The sequence below is a fragment of the Doryrhamphus excisus genome, chromosome 4, assembly GCF_030265055.1.
Source record: "Doryrhamphus excisus isolate RoL2022-K1 chromosome 4, RoL_Dexc_1.0, whole genome shotgun sequence".
Lineage (NCBI taxonomy): Eukaryota > Metazoa > Chordata > Actinopteri > Syngnathiformes > Syngnathidae > Doryrhamphus > Doryrhamphus excisus.
The window spans coordinates 19,890,574-19,918,550 of NC_080469.1; the positions used below are offsets into that span (position 1 = coordinate 19,890,574).

At 43.7% G+C, this 27,977-nt stretch overlaps 1 protein-coding gene across 1 annotated transcript in view; it reads left to right on the top strand.

Annotated features, from left to right (window-relative positions):
* Window positions 1-27,977, top strand: part of adamts3 (ADAM metallopeptidase with thrombospondin type 1 motif, 3) — a 105,883-nt gene that overhangs the window by 45,231 nt on the left and 32,675 nt on the right. Inside the window, exons 5-9 of the mRNA XM_058069735.1 lie at window positions 7,941-8,137; window positions 15,930-16,013; window positions 16,129-16,285; window positions 24,904-25,009; window positions 27,489-27,632. Coding sequence (XP_057925718.1) covers window positions 7,941-8,137; window positions 15,930-16,013; window positions 16,129-16,285; window positions 24,904-25,009; window positions 27,489-27,632 — 688 coding nt within the window. The remainder of the gene's footprint in view (window positions 1-7,940; window positions 8,138-15,929; window positions 16,014-16,128; window positions 16,286-24,903; window positions 25,010-27,488; window positions 27,633-27,977) is intronic.

Sequence of the window (27,977 nt, forward strand, 5' to 3'; positions counted from 1 at the left end):
GACGAGACGAGCAGCACCAGAAGCATCCTCAGCGGCGGAGGAAAGGCCTCCTCATAGGCCGGCTAATGGCCGCGCCTTTGAGGTCGGGACATTTCTTTCAGTTCGAACATTGTGTCGCCTGGGCCCAAAGTGGAAAACATTCTTGTCGCTTGGCCTTTCTGTCGTGACATTGGCTCGTTTGTTGCCAGCGGATGCGGAGAGGAAATACAGCCCGCGTTTCTTCCACAAATGCAGCCTTCCATGAATGAAGCCTTAAGTCTGCTTGCATGGTGTAACGTAGCCACCCCAACAAGGCTGGACGTTGTCTGCTTTTGCTACTCGCAGTGCCACCAAAACAACCAACTCTAGCTGGACTTGATCGGCTTGATTGACAGCTGCAAGAGAGCAAAAAAATGAGGCACAATGCTTCAATGCAGAGATGATACTGTTATCAGCTGATGGATAATACAAGACATACAGGAAGTTAATACCCCATTCAATAAAAAAATACATACAGATAAATAAATGTTTTTTTTTAAATGTGCAGTTGAAAAAAATGCATAAAAAGATAAAACATAAAAAATTAGTTGACCTGCAATTTTGTTCAGATTTGCAAAGGATGTTTAGTAAATGAAGCAACTGCAGATTTTTTTTTTTAATTAAGTGCATTTATTTTAGACATTTATTTTAGAATTAGTACAAAAAACTTTTAAAAACTGTTGCAGATTAAAAAAAAAGACAAATACATATTGTGTTTTTATATTTTACTAAGTAAAACAATTTCCAATTTAAAAATTGTTAAAACAAATACATACAGTGGAACCATGGTTAGCGTTGTCATGTCCGTTAGCATGTTTTGTTTTGTTTTGTTTTGTTTTTTGGTTGACGTGGAAATGGTTTGCGTGCATTCTCTGGTTACCTTTTGTCATGTAATTACATTTTGGACCAGAAAACATCCTTTCTTGTTAGCATCCTATTTGCTAGCCAACAAAATTGCAACTGGAACTGGAAGTTTTGTCGCTCGTCTATGATGTCATCAGCATTCAGTTAGCATGCTACGTTAGCACTTCAGACTGTTTGGCAACGTGAATAGTTATAAATGTATTCTCTTGTAGTCTATAAATAAAATAAGGAGGGCATCTGTAATTTTAATTTTACCTTGTAAGCAAATGAACTAATAAGCGCTTTAAAATAGTCTTTTAATCCTGTTAGCAACCCGTGTGTGTCAAACTGCAGCATTTTAGAGGTCTAATTACCTGAACAGTTTTTGCCTCGGAAGTCTCTGGGGTTTATTTATTTTTTCCTGTGATTCAGCTCATTAGCGATGCTAGCAGAGTTTGTGACCCAGCGGGATCCCTGAACGCGTGCTTCTGTCTTAGTGCCTCAAAGCGCACGCCGCCCTGTTTTCCGTGTTTCACAAGCGTCACGCATGCACGCTGAGGCACAATAAAGAGCCGCAAACAGGCTTGAGCGTCCCGCCACAAAGCTAGCGTGAGGCGTCTTCGCCACGTGAAACGCTTGAGCCAGCATCTTCACTCCTGTTGCGGTGCGCCATAATTAGACTCTTGTTGCCACCACCGCCGCTGTCACGGCTCATTTTCAACACCGAGAGAAAGGAGAAAATAATATCACCTCGGTCGTAAAAATTGCGTGCAATTATCCCGGTTTTTGTGTTTCGTCGGGAGGCGAGAATTCCCTGACGTGACAAGAAGCTAATTGTGAGCGCTGACTCAATGCAGGCCTCGGTAGGCTGGCTCATTCTGCTGCCATGATACAATAGGGACTGATGCCTATTGTGCCTTCCGTTCGCCGTTCTTATTGATTACTTGTTGAATCAGGGCCTCTTGTGCCTCCATAATGATGATGGGGGATAGGTAATAATACATAATATACATCATAATACATTGTCAGTCATCCACGGTCCTGTGAGACACCAACACATGAAGAGTCTTGAACCAGTCATGAAGTGCTATACATACCACTATATTGACACTTACTATGGTACCCATTATGTCATTGGATGGTCATACAGGGCTCTACATTAAAAACAAAAAATACTTGCCCATGGGGAATCCTTAAGGTGAGAACTACTTGCCCGAACTTGCCCCATGTAAAATGAAAAGACTACCATAATGATATAATCTAATTTTTGTGGCATCACATGAGAATCTCAAATAAAGATGAAATGATTATCATTTCTTGTGGTTGGTTTCCTTCATAGATCATGACGTTGCATGAAAATCTGGATTGTCAAGAGACTTCTTAGGCACTTGCCTTTTATAAGTTGTGCACCACAATGAAACATTATTGAATAGACACATTTGTGTACTAGTAAAGTGTTTTTAATCCAGAAAAAAATGCTCAATGGTCAAACAATAATTTGTGAAGCAAAGGTGAGAAAAACACACAGAGAAATGGAAGCGCTAGATTTTGTAGCTTGTGCAAAATCAGCACTTGGTATTGGATCTAATCGGTGGTGTTTCATTGTGACCAAAAATTGTCACAGCAATGTGATTCACTCACCTGTGCCATCATTTGATTTGCTACCGCTAATAAAATACTTGTTTAGGAGGCACTGGTTCATCACTTTTTGCTGTTTTCCTTCACAAGTTGATTAAAGAATTAGACCATGACATGGCAGGGACGCCATGATAGATGTTTTCCTAGTCAAACCATCGCTGATTGGTTGATCGCGAACAAGAACGGGTGTGGGTAAAATGCGGACTGTGGACTGCGGACCGCGGTCTAAATAAACGATTCTGATTGGTCCATTTCAAGATTTGCAAGGATTGGTTTGCAAATTACCACCGGAATTACGCAGTCCGTGTTTTACCAACACCCAACAAGAACCGCTTTTAAAAAAACTCTTGGCAGTATGGCATGCCAAAGTATACTTGCCCGACGGGAATATCACTGATTGGATTTACTTACCCGAATTTTGTTTTAACTTGCCCTGGGCCATCGGTACATTGTTATTGTCGAGCCCTGTCATATCACCTCATACTTCGGTATGTGACTAAAATAAATAAATACATAAATAAAACAAAAAACAACTTAAAACTATATTAGGAAAGCAGGAAGAGAACAAATGTAACAGTTACTGATTGTAAAAGTAGCAGATGGAGGGGTAGGATTTAATAAGCTTTGCTTCTTCCTACTCCTTTTGGACATGTGGAACTGGGAACTGATTATGCGAACCATTACCATTACCAACACATATGTCGTTCTCTTTTCTGTGCTTTCTGAACATACACAGTAAAAATAGCTACAAAGAGGCAGCTAAGAATCCATGTATCGGGTCAACGCCTCATCCGATCCGACTGTCGTTAGGATTGCGTTTGGTTGACGGGAGAAAAAAGTTGAGCGAAACGTCTTTGGCTCGTGAAAGCGAGTTGAAAGCAGCGACGGGAGACGATGAGGATGATTTCATACAGAGCGAGCAACAGTATGTAGGCCAATCCTCGGCAGGGACGCATGCAGGATTACAGCTGCTATTGTGAATCTAATTTAATGTTTATCGTGGCTCTAATGGTCTGGATGCGGACGTTCCGCCGCCAGATGCGGCGACTGCAGCTTGGCTTTTTATTGTAAACAATTAGTGCACCGAGATGAGAGCAGAAATGTTATGCATTTAAATCAAAACTCCAGCAGGGAGAAACTTTAATCAATGAAAAAGCAACAAAAAATGAGCGGTGCTTCGCAGTAGATTTCCACTTTAGCTTGATGGCGAGCTGCCCGGCGCTGTCATTTTTAGCCTGCGGCGGTGTGCTGGCTGGCCGTCTGGATGGCCGGCTGGTTGGCCGGCCGGCCGGCTGGCCTTGTTGCCACCTTGCCCAGCGGTGCCACGTGTGGGCAAGGCGCCCCACCCCCACCCCTTCTCCTGGGCAGCTGCATGGAAGGGGTCCCCGGGGACCGAGGGGCGGAGGCGGCGGAGCTAGGCTAGCCGCTGACTGAAGCACACTAGCGGTCTTAAAGTAGCGCTACTGAGGGGAAGTCCTGTGCGTTTGAAGTACGCTGTTTACCCATAAGGGGGAGGGGGCTTGGCTGGCCGCTGCACAAGAATGCTTGTGTCATGACGGAGGCAGGAATGCGCTCCACAATCCCGAGCCTGTAGGAGCCAGGCTGCGGGCCGAGGTGGCAGCCATTTCTTCCTATTTATTTTAGCCTCATGTCCACTCAATCACTGGCACTGTCTGCAGCGCCGAGCATCCCTGGAAAACATGAAAAATGGCCTCTGGCTATCTCACCTCAGATAGTGAAATAAGACAAAAGTTTCCTTTTTGCTTGAACTCATTCAATCCCAGACATTTTTCAAAAGGCGCCCCTCTCGATACGGCCATTTTTTTATGAATTTGGCTGCTTTTTCAAGGCACACAGAATATTATGGTCTTTGGTTGTATATAGGGCAGCATGGTGGATGAGTGGTTAGCATGTTGGCCACACAGTCAGGAGATCGGGAAGGCTTGGGTCCGCATCTCTGTGTGGAGTTTGCATGTTCTCCTCGTGCATGCGCGGGTTTTCTCCGGGTACTCCGCTTTCCTCCCCCGTGCATGTTGGCGACTCTAAATTGTCCATAGGAACGGTTGTGAATGGTTGTTTGTCGATATGTGCCCTGCAACCGTACGGCTGGCAACCAGTACACCGCCTCTCCCCGAAGGCAGCTGGGATAGGCTCCGAGTTCCTTCTAAAATGCACTTCTGCCACCTTGTGGTCATTTTTTTCGGCTTGAAACTGCATCAAACAGGCTGCCTTCTATCGTAGATATGCATCATCGCCTCTTTGTGCCTCTCACACAAAAAACGTAAAATAGGTTACGGTTGAGTTAATTGTCACAAATTACTGCACAAAAGTCCCACATTCTAAAAATTTTGTTTTTGTTAGAGACCGTTTTGGTTTGAGGTCAACAACGTTAACCAAGGCGCCACCGTACCAGGGAATCTGGCTAGACACTCTAAAGTTAAAACTACATTCGGCTTCCTTTACTGGAACAAATCCTCATGAACACATGTTGCCAAAGTTGGGCTGTCCTCCCACAACTTATTTCAACAGTAGTAGTCTCACATTATTAACTGAAAAGCAGGTTTGCCCGCCTTTGCTGGGCCCCTCCAACCGCATCCACTGCCTCCTGTGCCCTCGGCATCCCAGAGAGGAGACGAAATGCTGACACCTGGCGCTCCAATAACAACATCCGTCACCGATCGGTGGCCAACCAATTGGAGCACCCCTAATCCCGACTGGTGTTGGATAATTTCATCAGGGAATGCTAGCGGATCCGAGTGACCTTGAAAAAGCTTCTCCCGTCGTAGTGCTGATTGAATCATTCATGCTCCCAGGTTCACCGGGTTCTCAATAAATGGTGATGCCATCTAAGGATGAGTTCAACAGTGAAACAGCGGTGCTCTCTTAGCCAGATGAATGATACCGTGTCAGCAGTAGTTCCCATGAGGCTCGGGCGTACTCTCGATGCCCGCGGCCTTCAGAGTGAAAAGCTACACAGTATCAGCCCGTCGCTGAGTAGCCTGCCATCAAACAGACGCGTGTTATCAGGTTTACAATGCGGACCCAGTACTGTCAAGTGGAATCATTCGCTTCATTTTCATATCAAGTGGAGCCAAGAAGGCACTTTGAAGCCAAATCAGATTTTCTGTCTTATGTAACCGCAAGGGATCATGGGCATGTTGTGATAAATAACTGTAGATTGTTTGCATGTGCACACACACACACACATGCACACACACACTCACACTCGCACTCTGGCTTGTGTCCATGAAGCGTCTGTTGGAGGGATCTGCCGTTTTATGAGAACATGAAACAAAACGTGTCTCCTGGATCAATTTCAAACAATTAGAACAGTTGTGACCTAAAATACAAGCAATATGATTAAAGGAGAAAACAACAGCACAAATTGGAAGAAAACGACAAACGTTGCGAAAAAGTGAAATTTTATGCTAACAACACAATTAATAATACGCTGGCATGCACAGTTTTTTCCTTTGCATATACTGTATATGTCGGATTGGTTTTTGGCTTGCTTTCATTATGGCAACTGGGGCACATGGTAGTTTTACGACCCCAAACACACCTCCGAGCAAGTGGTGCTAACAGTTAGCATGCTAGCATCAAATGTGCCAACGCTGTCATGTCGTGTCCCTACATCATGCCTTGTCTATAATTCCATTTAGGTGAGGAACTAAGCTAGAATACTCACATGCTAACAGTTAGCATGCTAGCATCAAAAGTGCCAAGGCTGTCCTGCCGTATCCCTACATCATGCCTTGTCTATATTTCCATTTAGGTGAGGAACTAAGCTAGAATACTCACATGCTAACAGTTAGCATGCTAGCATCAAAAGTGCCAAGGCTGTCCTGTCGTGTCCCTACATCATGCCTTGTCTATATTTTTCCATTTAGGTGAGGAACTAAGCTAGAATACTCACATGCTAACAGTTAGCATGCTAGCATCAAAAGTGCCAAGGCTGTCCTGCCGTATCCCTACATCATGCCTTGTCTATATTTCCATTTAGGTGAGGAACTAAGCTAGAATACTCACATGCTAACAGTTAGCATGCTAGCATCAAAAGTGCCAAGGCTGTCCTGTCGTGTCCCTACATCATGCCTTGTCTATATTTTTCCATTTAGGTGAGGAACTAAGCTAGAATACTCACATGCTAACAGTTAGCATGCTAGCATCAAAAGTGCCAAGGCTGTCCTGCCGTATCCCTACATCATGCCTTGTCTATATTTCCATTTAGGTGAGGAACTAAGCTAGAATACTCACATGCTAACAGTTAGCATGCTAGCATCAAAAGTGCCAAGGCTGTCCTGTCGTGTCCCTACATCATGCCTTTGTCTATATTTTTCCATTTAGGTGAGGAACTAAGCTAGAATATTCACATGCTAACAGTTAGCATGCTAGCATCCAAAGTGCCAAGGCTGTCCTGTCGTGTCCCTACATCATGCCTTGTCTATATTTCCATTTAGGTGAGGAACTAAGCTAGAATACTCACATGCTAACAGTTAGCATGCTAGCATCAAAAGTGCCAAGGCTGTCCTGTCGTGTCCCTACATCATGCCTTTGTCTATATTTTTCCATTTAGGTGAGGAACTAAGCTAGAATATTCACATGCTAACAGTTAGCATGCTAGCATCCAAAGTGCAGGCTGTCCTGTCGTATCCCTACATCATGCCTTGTCTATATTTTTCCATTTAGGTGATGAACTAAGCTAGAATACTCACATGCTAACAGTTAGCATGCTAGCATCCAAAGTGCCAAGGCTGTCCTGTCGTGTCCCTACATCATGCCTTGTCTATATTTTTCCATTTAGGTGATGAACTAAGCTAGAATACTCGCATGCTAACGGTTAGCATGCTAGCATCAAAAGTGCCAAGGCTGTCCTGTCGTGTCCCTACATCATGCCTTGTCTATATTTCCATTTAGGTGATGAACTAAGCTAGAATACTTGCATGCTAACAATTAGCATGCTAGCATCAAAAGTGCCAAGGCTGTCCTGTCGTGTCCCTACATCATGCCTTGTCTATATTTCCATTTAGGTGATGAACTAAGCTAGAATACTTACATGCTAACAGTTAGCATGCTAGCATCAAACATGGCCAGGCTGTCCTGTAGTGTCCCAACATCATGTATTTTCATTTAGACATGAGGAAATTAACTAAAATATTCACATGCTAACAGTTAGCATGCTTGCATCAAAAGTGCTTTTGACTATCAGCACTTTAGCAGTTGCCAAGCGTGTGTTCCTTTCTGCTTGTACCCATGGTGAAAAGTCGTATGGTATACTGTACGTAGCAGGAAGATGCTACCCTGGGACGCCTGATGAATTGTTTGACTAAGCACATATTTATCCACAAGTGGGCCCCAGTAATCCGTTCCAGTAATGAAGCCCCTAATGGCCAACAAGTGTCCTTAATGTTTTAATGGTGACTTCTTCTTTTCCTCTCAAGCCCTCAGAGAAGCAGAACTGGATGTTCCAGGGACTGTGGAGACGGTAGCGAGGCAGATCAATGACACGGTCCGGCTCCGCCGCGATGCCGGGGAGAACGACTACAACATCGAAATCCTGCTGGGAGTTGACGATTCCGTGGTTCGATTTCACGGGAAGGAGCACGTGCAGAACTATCTCCTCACGCTCATGAATATTGTAAGTCCTCGCCACTTTTCTTCCTCGCCACTCATGGCTTTGTTTTGGTTCAAGTCTCCCAAGAAGCTGGCTGGCGTGCTGTCGTCGTTGCAGATTCCATCATTGCAATTACTTAGCAAGTACCATTTCACATTCTATGGCTATCATCACCCTTCTCTTCATCGCCAAAGGTCTGCAGTGGTAGAGGCAAAAAAGCCCCCAAAAAAAGCAAAACACACGAGTGGAGTCAATCATTGAGGTTGGAAGTGACATTTTTGCTTCAGATTCCGAAACACAACACAGTGGTCTTGTCATAAACAGGATCTTCGACTGACGTTTTTGCAGTACATCCTTCAAAGTTGCTGAGCGCTCCTGTCATGTAGATGATCTTTGACTTGCATTTCAGTACAGTACAGCCTCGCAGAGTGCTGATGTCATATAGAGGATCTCTGACTTGCACACTTGTCACATAGAGGATCTTTGACTGGTATTTTTGCAGTACAAAATAGTAGCAAAGCGCTCCTCTCATTTAGAGGATCTTTGACTTGTATTTTTTTCTTTTTTTTGTCAATTAAGGCCAGAAAAACAGCAGAGGGCTCCTGTCATATGCAGGATCTTCGACTTGCACTTTTGTCATATAAAGGATCTTTGACTAGCTTTTTTGCAGTACATCCTTAAAAGCACTAAAGTGCTTCTGTCATTTAGAGGATCTTTGACATTTGTTTTTTTCCTTTGTGGTTCTTAAAAACAGCGGCGCACTCTTGTCGTATTATCATATAAATGATATTTGATAAATGTTTTTTACAACAAGAACCATAAAAACAGCAGAGCACTCCTGTCATATAGAGGATCTTTGGCTAGCAGTTTTGCTGTGCATCCTTAAAAACATAAAAACAGTTATTAATCATTTTTAACCAGGTGATGTTCTATAATGGTATTTATTAATCATTTCTAACCAGGTGATGTTCTATAATGGCATTTATTAATCATTTTTAACCAGGTGATGTTCCATAATGGTATTTATTAATCATTTCTAACCAGGTGATGTTCTATAATGGCATTTATTAATCATTTTTAACCAGGTGAAGTTCTATAATGGCATTTATTAATCACTTTTAACCAGGTGATGCTCTATAATGGAATTTATTAATCATTTTTAATCAGGTGATGTTCTTTAATGGCAATTATTAATCATTTTTAACCAGATATTGATATCAGCATACACACACACTTGTGTCAGCAGGTGTTTTGTGTGTGTGTGAATACACACTGTGAAGCTTGTCTCCATGCCCCCCCGCCCCCCCTGCAGGAAGCTGCTGAGTCGTGCTGCTATCTTCTGGTCTGCTCGGGGAGATGAGCAGCTGTTGCCATGCAAACACATCTGCTCGTCTGCGTGTTTTACATCGTGTATGTCGCATGTCCACACGCTTCGTTGTTTGATATGAAAAAATGATGATAATCACATGAGGCAGCAAGATGCCATGTTGCAGATTAGCCGTCATATCAGGTGTTTAGTTGTTTCCTTTAAAGGGGGCGGGGGTGAAGTGGTGTCGAAGGCTGCGGACAAGACTAATGGAATCTTCATTAGTCATTTCCAAAAGGACTGGTTCAGTACTACGGAGTGAGCGGAAAGCAGACTGGAATTGTTTGTCTTTTCAAGGATTTTGGAGAGGAATCGGAAATGGGACGAAGGTTATTCAAACTATTTGGATCGGAACCAGGTTTTGGGGGGGGTTATGGCAGCCGTTTTATTTTAAAGGCTGGGGGAACAATTCCAGTGGTGAGAGATGAGTGAAGGATTTTAGTGATGAGGGGAACCGGCCAGGCAAGTAGGGAGGGGGTCCAAAGTGGAGAAGGTGACTTGGTCCATCATGTCCACAGAAGATGGCTCCATATGAGAAGGAAATGGGCTTTGTAGTATTGAGGGAACTGTGCTGTCATCCCAATAACCTTTAAAATATCTCTGATAACCAAAGAAGCCAGATTACCCGACATGTAAGGAAACATTTGCTGTTTCAGAGGGAGACATTTTGTGTGCTGTGAGGGAAAAAAAAAACAAATCAAGCATGCAAAAAACGTATCAGCCACCTGAAGCACCATTATGGCGTTATGGTTATGGGTTATTTGTATCGCTATTGAGAATGTTGAGTATCTTTGTCCACAGTCAGCCCAATTGAATTTAGTGTAATCTAAGTCAGGTCAGCATAGACGCAGTCTTTGTTCCATCAAACGGCCTTTGGGAGGTTCTCGTACCCAGGCGGAGGTCATTTAATCAACTTGCAGCTCTCTTCACAAACAGGTTGCATGGTCTTTTGTCTCGCGAGGACGCTTTGTAATTGCATTTCATGCTTCGGATCGCTAGGAAAGCTTCACTCGAGGCGAGCATTGTCGCAGCGAAGCTCCTTTTTCTCGCCAAGGCAACAATTCAACACATTCCCTTAATGAGGTATCCTCATGCAGATGGAGCAATACTTGGGCCCGGATGGGGACACTTGTTCCACGGCAACATGTCTGCTGATGATGGAAGCCACCCTGAGGCGCACCCCCCCCATCACACACACACAGCGTGATGAGTGGTGATGGATGCGACAGTAAGCGTCTGAAAGCGTATCAAAGCCAGAGCCGACCAGTCGATGGCTTCGCAACAGATGAGACGGTCGCCCGTCAGTGGTCTGGTGTCCGCTCTGCTTATCAGGGCCACGGCCCAGCGTGTCGCACGCCCCCAAAAGGACTCGCCACTCTCCGCTGCCCATATATGCTGAAATTGATCCCTTTGGGCTCATGCTGCTGCATGTTGACATCACAGGGAAACCGCCAGGATGTCCATCACAGCATTCTTCAGGCTTTTCCTGGACTGGAAAATTAGGTTGCAGAAATGTCACAATATTAAGAATATAAGAATAAAATCAAAATATTATGGGAATAATAAGAACATTTACAAGAAAGTTGAAATAAAAAAACAGCAGAAGGGGAAAAATCTGGTGTACAAGAATAAAGTCAAAATATAAAATCATAATAAAATCATATAATAATATAAATAATATATATATATATATAAATATAATATATAACATATATTATTTATAAAAGAAAATATTATGAGATAAATCAATACCTATTCTGCTGTTGTTTTTTGTTTGATTAAAAATATATTTTTAAAATAATTTTTAAACAAACTACAAAAAAAAAGTGTGACTCTTTGTCTGGAAAATACGGCAAATACATTTGATATCTGGAATTTTTACATAAGTTATTGTTTTACCCATGAATACTTTGTAAATCTAAGCCTACGATAGCTTGGTAAATAAAATCAGACTTCAAATATGGCCGCCAGCTATCGGTCAGTTGGATACTGTAGCTATAAGTTTCTGAAAGGGGACCTTCTATGCTTTTTCCACTTCTGAGCAATAAATGGAGTTACCATGTTGGATTCTCGTGTTAACGATGATGAGGTTTGTACAAATACACGGAAATAAATCTGGAATAGGTGCAGATTCTGGAAGATGTACAAAGTTTTCTTTGCGTGTTATTGTGTGTAGCCGCTCTATAGGAGTCCAATAGCAATGTTTGTTTCCCTCCTGTCCTGCTGTTCCATTGTTGGATGGGCTTACTGCATGTCATCTGTTACACTGGACAAGTGCAGAGGTACTGTGTGTACTGCACGTACTGCACTCATTAACATTAAAGCTACAGACGCTAAGCTAAGCTAGACTACCACATCAAGGCTAACACACTTTCAATAGAACATTGTAGTACCGCTGACACTTTCATGATAAAATTGTCCCACCTCCACCTTGCTGGATTGGAGCTCCGTGGTCGTTATGAAGCCATCATCCGTCACGTCATTCTTGGCCCTTCCAATGTTGATATTTCGACCTAAAACTGCGTCTGGTTCGGTGTTGATGAGACGAATGTGCAGGGTCCTCCCCGTGCTCCTCTTCTATCATCAGTCTTGCTAATCCGCTGCCAGCATCACCTCCCCCCCACATCACATCCTCCCCCTCTTGCACTTGTCTTGTCTTCTCATTTCCTCTCTGCCGACTCTCTTCACATCTCCTCTGATTGCCCACCTTCTTCCTCGCTTGTTATCCATTCTTCACCCATTCTCACCTCCCCGCCTAGTTATCCCGCCCTCCTCCTTCTCCGCCCCTTCTCATCCCGTCCATGTTACTTGTCCTGCCTTCCTATTTGATTGGACAATATCATGTATTCTCATGGATGAACGACTGACTTAACTTGCATGCAGATTTATGTTGCATTCACTGACCCGGTGTTAACCTTGAAATCCTACATCGCCATGTGGGAGAAAGACAACGCCTGTACGCCCGATCCCAAAGACGTATTCTGTCAACATTGGGGACAGGGACATAACAAATGGCCGTCGCTAGCATAGCAAGCTATTGAGCTAACTAGTTAGCCTCTGCAATTGACTTATTCCAAACTTCAGAAAATGTTTCAAACAGAGTTGGGAAGAAGGACAGAGAAACCAAAAATCTACCATTTCCACAGAGAGGATAATCTTTTTTCGTTGGATCACAGCTGGCATGTCCGTCTCAGCCACGGCATGTCCGCTCACTTCTGCTATCTCAGTAGCCGTCTCCACGCAAGCTGATGTCGTCCCCCCACATTGCTGATGCCTAGCGACCACAATATTACGTATGTCTCAGTATGTGTTGTTCAGCCAGGCAGACGAGGCACCATGAATGCATCAGCAGGTCAGAGAATATGACTAATGTCTTTTCAGTCCAAACCAACCCCACCCCCATGCTGGCTAATGACCACTTTCCCTTTCATTGTCAAGAAGATGGACGTTGGGATCTGTTTGGTGATTCTATTGACATTTACAGTGCAGTCATTCCATTGGACGTAATACAGTATTATTAGCCTTCACATTTAGTTTCATTCTATGGTTTCAAGGGACAATACCAGGAAAAGTCAACGTAGAAGGGAGTAGATTTACTATCCACCGAACGTGAGTCAACACACAGCCCTTATGATCTAAATCGCTGGCAGCAACTCCTAGAAAACATGTCCAAATGTCCTTGGTGTTAATATTTAGTCCCACTGCTATCTGGCACCACCTTAATCTTCTTCAGTGGGGAATTCATCAGAGCTGCACGGGTTGTTGTTAGGATCTTCTTCCACTCCTCCATGATGACATCAGTGGTGGAGCTGGTGGTTGTTAGCCTTACTTCTGCTTGAGGATGCCCCTGCAGGTGCTCACCTGGGCTCAGGTGTGGAGGAGACATCCATCCATCCATCCATCCATCCATCTATCCATCCAACCATCTGTCTTATGTTCTCCTGTCGATATTGGTTAACATCATATTGGGTAACATGAGTGGAAAGTTGACTATAGGGGTGTTATTTGATGTCTAGAGGGCTCTAATAATGTTTTTAAAAAATCATATTTAGAAGGTAATTAGGAGGTTTTTTGCTCTAACTAAAAAAATGAGTCCTATCTAATTGCCAATTAACCTCAATAAACAAGGAATTACTGCATACTGCTTGACAAGGTATATGCTGACTACTTCATTCAATACTTCTTAGCAATGCTTTTTTTTTTTTTTTTTTTCCATTTTGAAACACACAGTTCGAAAGGGGAGTGAGGGAAGCCATCTATGTTAAGGCTGAGAAGCTATCTCTGAACTGGGGGGCGGGACACCAAGGGCTGCTAACCAAGGTGATACCACCCAAAAGACCACCGTTGATAGGCAGAGGCCCCACTCATTCATTCTCATCTGGACCCGCCTCCTCCTTTAGAGGATTACACTGCATCTTGCATCTTGAGCTCTCGGAAAAGAGCTGTCCTATCTGGTCGGACTGGTGTGTGTCCCGCCTAGTCTTTGAGCATGAGCTGAAGAAGCCTGCTCAGACGGGAGGCGAAACATCTTCTACAACAAACCAAACAATCCCGTTGCGACCAATTCAGTGCCCTGAGAACGATAAAAAACTTCATCGCCCTTCAGGAAAACTGCCATTGATGTTTTGTTAAAATCATTACCCCAGCTAGTCTCTTGATTTTAGCCCTATCTAATAATGATTAAACATGCAAATGAAGTGAGGTGATCACTTTAACTTTAGTTCCTCCTCCGTCATGGCGATGGAGCTGACCCAGGAATTTAATAACAGCCCTACTTCTCCTCGCTATTATCGGGTACCATTCAGTCATTTCATTTTCATTTTGGTGTAATTGTCTCTGTGACGCAAAAGCTGCAGAGAAATGAGTTGTACTGCATATATAATAGTATGTATATGTATATATTTAATAGGCAGTGAAGTCGAACATGAAGACGTTCAGGCAGCTAAGCCATCAGTGGATTTATTATGTCCCAGATTCCTGCAGATAGAGAGGCCCATGCAGATCCCTGAAGGGGAAATTTGATCCCACAGCCTGATTATTGAGAAAAGCTGGCATACAGCAGCATGCGAGGCACCTCAGCTGGCGTTGCCAGTACTTCAGTGGGACACGTTTGCATCGTACTCCAGTGGTTGCACTCTGTGCTTTGGAAGACTTGTTGCCGCAATTAGCTGATTACGTCCGCACGCTCTCGCAAGACGACTTGCTCCACGGCGGCCGTGTTTAATTTAATTTATGGCCTGCTCAAATTTCATCAGAAAATTTGGCAGAATCAAGCAACACAAATAACATCAAATCCACCATTGCTGACATTTACGGCCGCAAAGGTTTATTGGTTTCTTCGGAGAACGTCACACGTTCCTTAATGTACTCTTGCTATGGAAACCTGGGACACACTTTTTCCAATGGATTTTTATCATTTGACACTTTCATTTTTAGTTTTACTTGTATGACCTTTTACACATCCATTAATTCATTCATTTTCTACCGCTTTTCCTCATGAGGGTCGCAGGGGTTGCTGGAGCCTATCCCAGCTGTCTTTGGGCGTGAGGCGGGGTACACCCTGGACTGGTGGCCAGCCAATCACAGAGCACATATAGACAAACAACCATTCACACTCACATTCATACCTATGGACAATTTGGAGTGGCCAATTAACCTAGCATGTTTTTGGAATGTGGGAGGAAACCGGAGTACCCGGAGAAAACCCACGCATGCACGGGCAGAACATGCAAACTCCACACAGAGATAGCCGAGGGTGGAATTGAACCCTGGTCTCCTAGCTGTGAGGTCTGCGCGCTAACCACTAGACCGCCGTGCCGCCTTTACACAGTATTTTTTACATGTCATGTTTTACATGTTTACATTTTTCAATTGTTCTGTCATTTAACTCAAACGCAAATGTTTTTTTTAATTGATTATGAATTATTTTGCACAGCGCCCGAGTGGTTAGTACGCCGGCCTTACAGCTAGGAGAGCCATGTTCAATTCCCGTGCATGTGTGGTTTTTCTCTGGGTACTCCGGTTTCCTCCCACATTCCAAAAACATGCTAGGTTAATTGGCGACTCCAAATTGTCCATAGGTATGAATGTGAGTGTGAATGGTTGTTTGTCTATATGTGCCCTGTGATTGGCTGGCCACCAGTCCAGGGTGGACCAATGATGCTTCTTGCTCAAATTTTAAATACTGTAAGCCACTCCCACAAACCGACGAGGGACTGTTACTATTATTTACATCAACATAATTAGGCAGTGTTAGGTTGGACCCCCCACGGTTTGAAAGGTCAGTTGTCCTTGGTGTGGGTTCCCCTATTTAATGGTCCGTACATCTCTCATGCACTTTTAGGTTTGATGTCCACGTTCCCCAACATGGAGGGGAACGTATTGGTATTGCAATCTTTCTCAGTATGACACAGTCCGCCACGAATAACCAGCCTTTTTCGTGTCTTGCAGGTAAATGAGATTTACCACGACGAGTCACTGGGGGTCCACATCAATGTGGTCCTGGTGAGGATGATCATGCTGGGGTATGCCAAGGTGAGCATCTGCTGAGGGGGGGACATAGACTCTAATCAATGATCACGTGGCCAACTCCACATCCAGTAAATAAGCAGATTTGAGTCCAATGTGTTTGTCTCCCTTTTCCTGTCAGTCCATCAGCCTCATCGAAAGAGGAAACCCATCCCGTAGTTTGGAGAATGTGTGCCGCTGGGCGTTCGGCCAGCAGAAGGGCGACCCCGATCACGCCGAGCACCACGACCACGCCATCTTCCTCACTCGGCAAGGCTTCGGCCCCACGGGCATGCAAGGTAAGGAGGTCCGCCGTCAGATGCTGGCGAGCTTTTAGCAGTCCGAGCAAGCCTCATCGCCGCTGTGTGCTTCATCCATGAGCTCCTCAGGAGGCCATTCTTTATCTCCCGTGTTGCTGTTATGTAAATGCTGCAAATGAATATGCAAATGAATAAATGTTGCCTGTATTTATGTGGGTTGTGGACAGTTATTAGCATATGAACGTGGATAATGTACAGTTAAGTATTAGTACAGCGTAGTCACGGTTTTAAACAAATATTAACCAATGAAAAAAAAATCTAATTAAAATGTGAAATTAAAATTAATAGTAAAAAATCAATTTAATGAATTTCTAAAATTCTAATAATAATAAATAATGATAATAAATACAAATAAATACAATTTTCATGAAAAATTCAACAGTAATTAATATTCCCAAATGAAAAAATCTTAAATAAAATAATTTAATAATGAAAAATAAATAATATGTAATAATGTGTTCCCCAATCAATACAATTCTCAAATAAAAATAAATAAATGAATAATATTCCCCAATAAAAAAAAACATTTAGAAAGTACATTACTTTCCCCCCATAAAAAAATATCCACAAAATAATTGAATAATTAGTTATCTCCTTGGTACAGCTCATGGAGGGACAATGCCTTGCAGTACTTGGCTGTCACCAGGAGAGGCGCCATTCACAATGCAAGTGCAGTAAAGTTAAATGAAGTTTCATTTGCTTCTCACTGGACACACACACACACACACACACACACACAACATACATGCACCGTAGTGCGTCATGTTTGTTTGTTTGTTTGTCTGTTTCATAATTGATTTAGTAGCGAGTCTTGTTCCTTGCATAGTGAGGTATAGCAATATTATTATAATATATCAATCAGAAATAGATGATATTCTGTGCAGGGACAATACCATAGTATACTTTAAAGTATCCATTGCAAATGAGTTAACGCATGGTGTAAATCGCGGGCAGACGCTGTTCACGTGGTGTCACTTCCTGGATTTCAATCATGAACCACGTTTGTCATTTTCGAAAGACACATTACACTTCATCAACAATCCTGCGATGCGTCTCGTCTCATCACTCCGCTTCAAAAAATGAAGCTGTCCTACCCGGCTGCCTCCCATCCGCCATCCCCAGCAGTGATTTCCCAGAGGGGGGCGGGAAGAGAAAGGAGTTGTTGCATTCATGGTCAAGCGCCGTGTGAGACCATTTGTCAGATTTATGAATGATTGCACAGACAATTTAATTACACGTTTACTCTCTACAAGAGACGCTTGCTCGGCTTCCTGTGAAAATCTATCCAATATGACGATCCTCCCGTTGAACAGCCTTCCCTTTGCTTCCCCTTGCCATCACGGGCAGGAAGGTATTATTGGCTAGTCAAAGGCTGAATTACCCCTACGCCTCCCGGGGAGAAGATCTTAGGATCTGTGCGGTCTTCCCTGGAGCAATTGTTAGCGTTTGATAAGCGCACAGCCGTGCTCGGAGCGAGATGTCATTAGGTTTTTCCTCTTTGAGTGTGACATGTTTTGAAATGGAATCATTTTCACAGAGCGCAAATAAACAAAGCAATCGAGCGCAACATGGCCTTCGGACAGTAGGGACCCGATAACGGGCTGATGGAAAGCTACACACGCAGCACAGACGCAAATGTAATCCACCGAAAACATCACAGCAAAAACGTTTCTCCAAATTCACGATAATGGTGAATTTATTTGCCATTTCATAAGAATTTTGGTATCCATACGAAGTGAATACAAGGCCAGGTTATTGTCTCCCTGGGGAAACTAGCTGGAGTCATCCATTTTAGTGTCTGGCTTAAAATGACTGAGAATATGTACGTATCGTCTTGGGAATGTAATGTTTTCACATCCAACCCCCACTTGCGTGCCACTTGGGGGGGCCCTGATTGGGAATCACTGACCTGGGGAACACATATAAACCCTAGGGACAGTGTTAGGGTTAGAGGGTTTAGAGGGCTAGGGTCAGAGGGTTTGGGCTAGGGTTAGAGGGTTAGAAGGTTAGGGTTAGAGGGTTAGCGGGTTAGAGGGGTATGAGGGGTTAGAGGGTTAGGGTTAGAGGGCTGGGGTCAGAGGGTCAGGGTTAGAGTTAGAGGGTTAGGGTTAGAGGGTTAAGAGGGTCAGGGTTATAGGGCTAGGGTCAGAGGGTCAGCGGTAGGGTTAGAGGGTCAGGGATTAGGGTTAGGGTTAGAGGGCTAGGGTCTAAGGTCGGGGCTAGGGTTAGAGGGTCAGGGATTAGGGTTAGAGGGCTAGGGTCAGAGGGTCAGGGCTAGAGTCAGAGGGTCAGGGCTAGGATTAGAGGGCTAGGGTCAGAGGGTCAGGGCTAGGGTTAGAGGGTTAGGGTCAGAGGGTCAGCGGTAGGGTTAGAGGGTCAGGGATTAGGTTTAGGATTAGAGGGCTGGGGTCTAAGGTTGGGGCTAGGGTTAGAGGGTCAGGGATTAGGGTTAGAAGGCTAGGGTCAGGGGGTCAGAGGGTCAGAGGGTCAGGGCTAGGATTAGAGGGCTAGGGTCAGAGGGTCAGCGGTAGGGTTAGAGGGTCAGGGATTAGGTTTAGGATTAGAGGGCTGGGGTCTAAGGTTGGGGCTAGGGTTAGAGGGTTAGGGATTAGGGTTAGGGTTAGAAGGCTAGGGTCAGAGGGTCATGGCTAGGGTTAGAGGTTTAGGGCTAGGGTTAGAGGGTTAGGGATTAGGGTTAGAGGGTTAGCGTCAGAAGGTTAGACTTAGGGTTTACCCTAGGGTTAAGGTTATTAAATTAAAAATGAACAATGCATATTTTTTCATCCCATTAATTAGTTATCAAAACAATGGTTAGTTGCAGCCCTAAAGGATAAAGGCTAATTAGCTTTAGCTGTCTGGCTAATAGGTTGTAATGGGCGAGTGGTTAAGGCCATGAACAGGACATCCATTGGGGTCTCCCTGGATGACAACAAAGCAGTTTGCTGGTCTATGGTCTTGGAGGGTTAAAAAGTAACAGAAGTGCGGTCAGTGCAGAGGATGACTCAGCTTGTGGATCTGTTGTGAAGGGGTCACAAACATACACACAAGAGGTGGAGTGAGTACAGGTGCCCCCCCCCCCCCACTACAAGCCTGCTGATGAGACATTTCATGCTTTTCCGAAAGAGGCTCCCAGCGCCAGTACAAAAATAGCTTCCTTCATTCACACTTATTTTCTCCCCCAAACGTCCTACAGGTGCTAATGACTACTTCACTGACTGCTTCGCTCCTCAGAGGAACTGGCATCTTTACATTGTGTTGTCAGACTTTAAACTCACACCTCTTGTCGCAGGGCAGGGAATTTGCAGAGAACTCTACTTGACGCCTCTAACTGACAAGTCTCGGAAATGTTTTTAGCATTTCCTCTGGCACGTATGATCACATGGGTCCAATCATGCTGGGATTAAAGCTTGACAGCCCGGAGTTCTGCTAGCTATCCGTCAGTCGGTGTGATCTCACATTTAACACCAACATGGCACCACCCTAGGTTAGCCCATTCAGTGAAGACAAATAAAAAGATCACACTTACAGCTCCCATATTGGTAGCTGACTGTCGGATAATGGGTAGAGCGTTGGGCTTCCTTTTAAGATGCGTAGCAAAGCCTGATTTGATCCGCTTTGGCGGCTCCAGGATTGGGTCTGTGCAGTTTACGGATGATGTCCTGCTGGATCCGTTCTTCCTGCAGTGTTTGGCAGGGATGAGAATCAGCTCCTCCAAGGAGGTCTGTTATGACCCCGGGGGCCCACAACCATATTTCATGAAGACGCAGGAAGTGAAGAAATGAAGGTATAGGCTCCGGCATACCCCTGAGGTCCCAGTGAGGATAAGCGGCATCGAAAATAAATGGATGAATGGATGGATGGGTTCTCAGTTAGAGACAAGGTGAGAAGCTCCATCATCCTGGAGAACCTTGGAGCAGAGCTGCTTCCAGGCCACCTGGGGAGGTATTCTGGTCACATGCAACCAGTAGGAGGCCACAGGGAAGACAGAGGAGACACTTTCTGCATCGGTCCGTCCAAAAGGCAAAGCTCCCAATTTACCAGTCGATGTACGTTCCCACACTCGCCTGAGGTGATGAGCTTTGGGTGGTGACTGAGAGGACAAGATCTCTGTTACCAGCGACTGAAATGAGTTTCCTCCGTAGGGTGGCTGGGTTCTTTCTCAGTTCGAGATAAGTCCAGAAGCTCCATCACCCTGGGAAGCCTTTGAGCAGAGCCGCTGCCCTGGAAGGGATGCCGGTAGGAGTCATCAGTCAGAGAGATGGAAGCCTGGGCTTCCTTGCTTAGGCTCCTGCCCTGAACTGACCCTGCGTAAGCGTAAGAAGATAAGATAAGATAAGATAAGATATGCCTTTATTCGTCCCTCAGTGGGGAAATTTGCATGAAGGGGGGGAAGAAGGGGGGGACAACACTAGGAGAGGGGAGGGGAAAAAACAACAACTCCAAACTAGACTCTAGGATGAAGGAGTACAATGTGGGACTGTTAAAAAAACCTCGGCATACAAATTGGCATACAGGTAAAAGACATTGTTCACACACATAGACACAAGACCAGCGTCACGAAGAGAAAATGGCCGATACGAGCAGTGGCCAGCCTGGCTACCTGCCGCCACTTACGGCGCAAGCCGTGGTCCGTCATGCCCGCACCGGGGGAATTAGCGACGAAGGCTTTGGGTGGGGGGTGGACGCCTGCGGCGCTTCCCCCGCCCACCTGGAGTTCAGTTCGCAGGGTGTCATTGCGACACATAGCAGTTGCCATGGAGAAGTCTGTGGTGGGCCAAGAGAAGAGAAACACCAGGTGTCCATGAAGGAATGAAGGAGGGTCAGAGCTTCCCGCTGCAGCAATCTCTTGGGAGAAGTTGTTTTCACAACACGACCTTGGTTAGCCGTGGTGGGGACACCGAAATCCAGATTAAGAATATTGTTTGGGTTAGGTCGGGCAGCCACATTCCAATAGACCCGACCACCATATTGTCCATTCTGGCCTCCCAATTGATCCAACTGCTTTTGCAAAGCCGAAATCTTCACCAAGATGGCATCCTTGTTGTGATTGGCAGTCACAGTCAGTGTGTGAACGGCTTTGCCCACCAAATCATTCACGATGGACAGCTGTGGGCCAACTCGATCCGCTGCCTTCATCATCATACGAATTTTGCGATACACCAGGAAAGTGCCCAATCCAATCAGCAACAGACCTGTTATCATGGTCCCGAATACGTAGGTAGACGTCTTCGATGTCCTCCACGGAAAGAATCGCCAGGCACATGACCTTCCACTTCCCCCAACTGTCCATCACGTACCCAGCGGTGTACGTTTCGTCAGGGCAGGCATGTTCCCCCGTACGTTTAGGTTTTTGGAGAGCAGTGCAGTGAGAGGCTCTTGAGGGAAAGTATAAGACGAGACTAGACAAGACAAAGAAGCAAAGCAGGGAAGATAAGGGATAGAGAGGAGAGGGGAAAGATGCGACCGCCTTCGTTGAGAGCCAGAGAAGGATGGTGTCAGAGGCGGTATTGTATCCACGAGGAAAGACATTTTTCCTTCATGTAATGAAAAGCCGTAACCTCAGTCGATATCACTACAGTAGGTTCAGGTGACCTGATGAAAACGACAAAGCCCACCCTGGAAATCCATCTGGGAAATAAGATCATGAAAAGAAAGGGTTGATTTGTATTTTGATGAATTGATTCTTCTGTCAGGCCAGCGGCTCCTCTCCAAATGTGTATTAGCAGCTCGCCAAATGATGCATTTTGTGACAGGAAGTTGTGCTGGGAAATGTCGATCTCGTGGTTGAGGTTCATGCACGGCTCTCGTTACTGTGGCAACTTAACGAGCAAGGGGCCGCATATTAATTCTGATTTTATTTGTTGTAAAGTGGCTCATTAGTGGCTGGTTTGTGTCGACGCATGCTACCCGCGCGCCATGACTTCCTGTCAGCCATGCAGCTGTGAGAAAACAAGAAAATGGCGTGGATGGTTTTTGTGTGGTACTCTCTCACCGTGTGTGTGTGTGTGTGTGCCCACTGTTTCCTGTTGTGCCACACATGCGTCATCTCGCTGAGGCGGCTGAAGTTTAAAAAAGTGTAAAAAAAAAACCCATCAACATTTCTTGGAATAAATTCAAAGAAAAACATCAAGTGCGTACTGCCAGTATTATTATACTGCCAGTGTATTATTATAATACTGCGATACGGATAGTTCTCCTGGAAATATCAGTGCTTATCCAAGATATGGAGAAGATGAAGCATACAGAAGGTCCGGATGCTAACCAAATACATTTTTTTCCAGAAAGTACAAACGTACACGTTTTTATAGTTTCCAATTGTAGTTTTACATGCGGAAAACTACTCAAAATACCTACAAATACATCTAATTGATGAATGGAAGGGAGACGTGAACATTTAAGGTTACTTTTACCTTCATGGAAGACGTGACTGTTCCCAAAGACACAATGTGAGAGTGAGATCCACGCCTTCATCTTCAATGCCATCTTCTTGTTTTGCCGTGAGGTGGTGAGAACCAGGATTGAATTCCAGCAATAAGTCATAACGATCAAGAAGGTAATGGCGTCTGCGTGGTGTCTCACGCGGGGGCGTCACTAGGTTATGAGGACAGGGGGGGCTTAGCCCCCTGGAGATGCACAGGAATGCTTATGAATGAATGTAGTAGACTATTTTTAGTATTTTAATATCTATTTTATTATTTTATTTCTTAAATGCTCTTTTAGTTTTGGATTATTACTTTTTATTTTTACTAGTCTGTGCAGCACTTTGGAAACTCTGTTTATAAAATGTGCTATATGAATAAAGTGGATTGGATTAGATTAGACATTCAAAAAAATAAAAAAAAAACCCCAAAAAACAAATAAGGAACAAGAACCGAGATATAACTTTCCCACTTTTGGACAGATTTAGTAGAGATACTCAATAGTTTTAGGCCACCATTACATTTACACAAGTACACACAATCTACACTGCAAAACCAGTGGACAGTGATCAATGATATGATAATCATTATTATATTATTAATTAGCCTATTATTATTATTATTATCATCATTATTCTTCTTTTGACTATTACTACTACTACTTGTAGTAGTAGGCTAGTATTAGCCTGCTTATTGGCTTGCTTATTAGCCTGCTTCACTGTAAACCCGAATAAGTTAGCAGAACTCAAAAAAAGTGAGGCAATCAGTTGCCACATTTGTTTTGCGTTAATAAAGTCAAACGTTTGAGTATATCAGAGCTTAAATATTTGGAGTTGATATTAGATATACTTAAATTATAAATTTGGGGGTGAAAAGAGAAATAGTGTCTTCCCTTGCTTTCTTTTTCGCATTCTTTCTGCCATGCATTCTCCATTCTTGATTTTTTGTTCTCATTTCAAGTCTTTCCATAGGAAGAAGGTGTGCATGTGTAACATACACAGTACAAATCTATCTGATGCAATTGATTTATTCTTAATTAATTCTTGGTTTGATTTCTTCATGTTTAATAGGTACTTTTTTTTCTAAGTAACTACGAGTTAATCATTTTAAGTAGGTTACACAAAAAAGTTTATATTAATCAAAAATTACAAGTTAAATAAACTGAAAAGACAGATAACTGGCAATCAACATTTATAATTAGAACTTGTAAGAACATTTTAAGTCAACTATACTTATACCAATTAATTATTTTGAACATTTGAATTTACAGTGTGCTTTTGCCCTATTATATAAAATTTGTCAGAGATAATTTTTGAAAAAAAATGTAAATTAAAAAAAAATTGACATGTTTTATCAGAACTTTTTAAAGAACTTTTAGTATGCATAACTTAAGTACTTTGAACATTCGGGTTTACAGTGTGCTTTTGCCCTATTATATTAAATTTGTCAGAGATAATTTTTGAAAAAAAATGTTAATAAAATAAAAATATGATAAAATATATATAATAATATTCATTCATTCATTTTCTACCGCTTTTTCCTCACAAGGGTCGCTGGGGTGCTGGAGCCTATCCCAGCTGTCTTTGGGCATGAGGCGGGGTACACCCTGGACTGGTCGCCAGCCAATCACAGGGCTATATAATATTATAATATATAAAATATATAAAATATATAAAATATATAAAATATATAAAATATATAAAATATATAAAATATATAAAATATATAAAATATATAAAATATATAAAATAAAACAATAAAAAATATCAAATTATTTAGGGGGGCCCCCCTTCCCCCCAAAATAGGCCTAATGACGCCACTGGTCTTGCGTCTTTGTTGAAGGGATAAGTGGCCTTCAATGGCCACTTATCCCTTTAATTCTTTATTTATATGCATTTAGAATAGTTTTATGCCTTTGCTTTGTTTGTTTGGACTCGCACCCAACCGTGAGTTTCCTGTGCCGTTGCACCCTTGCTAGTAGCGATAGTGCCAAGGCGATGCCAAACACTCTTCCATGGAAAAGCAGCGTGTCGCCATTGTTGAGTAAAGCGGAACAATTAACGCTTCACCAAAAATGATATCAGAATTCCCGCCGTTGCACAAAATAAACACTGTGAGCTGTTTTACAATTTTTGTTGCAGTTTTTCATGTTCCAACGTGTCTCACGATGTCCGTCAGGTTACGCTCCCGTCACCGGCATGTGCCACCCGGTCCGGAGTTGCACCCTCAACCACGAAGACGGCTTCTCCTCAGCCTTTGTGGTGGCTCACGAAACAGGACACGTGTAAGTTTGCCTTCAGTTTTTTGTTTTTTTGTTTTGTTTTTTTCATTTTTCAGCATGTGGATGTCTGTGGAAATGCTTGGACATTATTCACGCGTCTTCATGGAGCCTTGGCAACCTCCAGAGAGTCCTGTGACCCTGTTGTTGGTTTTCTGGAGGGTCCTTGTGTGGATGCCAAACAGGAAACGGGCGCACTCACCACGCCGCAAACTTCCTCGACCCAAGGCTCCTTTTCGATATGCACAATCATCCTACTTTACTGCTAAAGTACTTTACTGCCTTATGCGTATTTTATGCCGGCAGAGTGGCCTGATGATGAGGCTCAATTGTTGTAGTCGTCCATTTCAATCTTAAGCGATGATTATAATTCCACTTCAGTCCTGGGGAAGATGTTTGTACTGTATAGTCTAGCATTTTTAGTATTGTTTTATATCTGTCTTCTTTTAATTTGAATGGAATGACAAATCATCTATTAGTCATCCCTTCCATTGTGGGGTCACATCCTCCATCGCGATAATGAAATATCGCCTTCTTAGCATCAAGCAGCACCAACTTTGCACCCCAACAGCTGTTAAGGCAATCTGCTGGGACGATCTTCATCACCGCCATTCCTCTGACGCCTCTGACCTTCACTTCCTCCTCTTTGCTAATGGAATTAAGGCTTTCCTGACTCTTGTAGACTAATGCAAAGATCTCTATGATCTCTCTGATTATGAACCTACAGACCTCCGGAAGACAATCAACGTCAAACCTGGCAACTTCTTCTCAACTAGAATGTCAGTCAGTAGAGTTAAAGGTTCGCCATTGGTGACCTTTCAAGGACCTTCTAACAATAATCCCTCTGGCTTGTTTATGGGCACTAAAAATCTCTCCCACCTTCCATGACTCCGCTTTTGAGAGAAGAGGCTCCATGTCATCATGAAGGAAGAACCTCCTTTCTCACCACGGCTTTTTCAGGCTTCGTTACATGTCTAAAAACAATCTGTTTCAGATCAGCTTCAGATGCAGGAGCTCAAAGTTTGAGCATTTTCTTGGAAAGTCGTCGCCTGTTTACTACCTGAGGCGGCATGGCTCAGGTGTTTGAGTGCCCCCACCCAGATTGTCAGTCCTCCTGCGACCATGTCCTCGGGCAAGATACCTAGCCCCGCTGGTCCTGATGCTGCGTCATCATCATGTGATAATCAATGTGGAAGCAGCTTTCCCATCCCATCACTGGTATATCTGTAAATATGAATCGGAAAAAAATGCATTTATTTAGCTGGAAAAGCTGCAGAACATTCCGTGTCTTGCTACTAATACACCAAGAGGAGTTAGTGTAGTGGATTGGTGCCTCCCTTATGCTTGCGTAAGTGTTTGCACAACATGACCTGCAACATCCTCCAACGCCTTTGGATTGATAAACCTACTTTTATGTCGCCGTGTTCCAGTCTTGCTGAGTTCAGTGCTGCTGTAAATATGATGACTGATGCTGCAGAGGGATCACCGGAGCCTGCAGCAGCTTCGCACGGGGAGGAAGACCATCTGTTCTCTTTACAAAACAACCCTTTGGAGCTCAGTCATTGGCTGTGGTGTTTTATTTGCAAGTGCTTGGCCAATATGAACCTTGCTCTAATAATTACTGCCTCGTTTGTGTATCTGGAAAACCTCTTGGATCTTCAATTAACCAGCAAAGAGAGATGAATAGTGCATGAGCACCGACTCACGCAACAATAAACGTGTAGCATGTCAATACACGGAGGAAAATTATGCAACAATTCACCAAAATGAGATTGTGATATCATTTATCTTGATTTCATGAATATATCATGATTGCTTAGTCTTGGTGAACACAAAGGAGGCAAGTCCCTGAGTGCCTGGACGGTTGGAATAATAATTCAATTGCAATTTTAAATAATATTCTTAAGTAATATTCTAATTTTGGGCGGCATGGCGGTAGAGTGGTTAGCACGCAGACCTCACAGCTAGGAGGACCAGGGTTCAATTCCACCCTCGGCCATCTCTGTGTGGAGTTTGCATGTTCTCATGCGTGGGTTGGGTGCGTGGGTTTTCTCCGGGTACTCCGGTTTCCTCCCACATTCCCAAAACATGCTAGGTTAATTGCCGACTCCAAATTGTCCATAGGTATGAATGTGAGTGTGAATGGTTGTTTGTCTATATGTGCCCTGTGGTTGGCTGGTGACCAGTCCAGGGTGTACCCCGCCTCTCGCCCGAAGACAGCTGGGATAGGCTCCAGCACCCCCGCGACCCTCGTGAGGAAAAGCGAAAGAAAATGAATGAATGAATGAATATTCTAATTTTATTGATTTAATTAAAAGGTCATTTTATTTCCCTTTATTCATTATTTTTACATTTTATTTTATGTTATTGTTTTTTGTGACACTGGATTAGTATTTCAGTCTGTGTTCATATTGGAATGATTAGGTACAAAGTATTGGTGAAACAGGAAGTAGCGTGTGTGTGTGTGTGTGTGTGTGTGATGCAGGCTGGGCATGGAGCATGACGGCCAAGGTAATCGCTGCGGGGATGAAACGGCGATGGGAAGTGTGATGGCTCCTCTGGTGCAGGCGGCCTTCCACCGCTACCACTGGTCCATGTGCAGCGGACAGGAGCTCAAGAGATACATCCAGTGAGTTAACACACACACACACACATATGCAGTGCTGAACGCATGAAGAAAGGGAGGTTAAAGAGGCCCGGGAAGCTAAGACAACACCAGAACTGGACCGATAATCAAACAGCAATCCAGCCCTTTGTCAGTACAAATGAATATGAGTTGGTTCAGTTCCAACTGATGGCCGACAAAAAGGTCCCATTGCCAAGCTTTGAGTCTACTATAAGTCGCTCCGGAGTATAAGTCGCACAAGGCCAAAAATGCATCATAGAAAAAAACATACATAAGTCGCACTGGAGTATAAGTGGCATTTTTTGCGGGTAATTTATTTTCCAAACTACTTGACCAAAACAGACATTA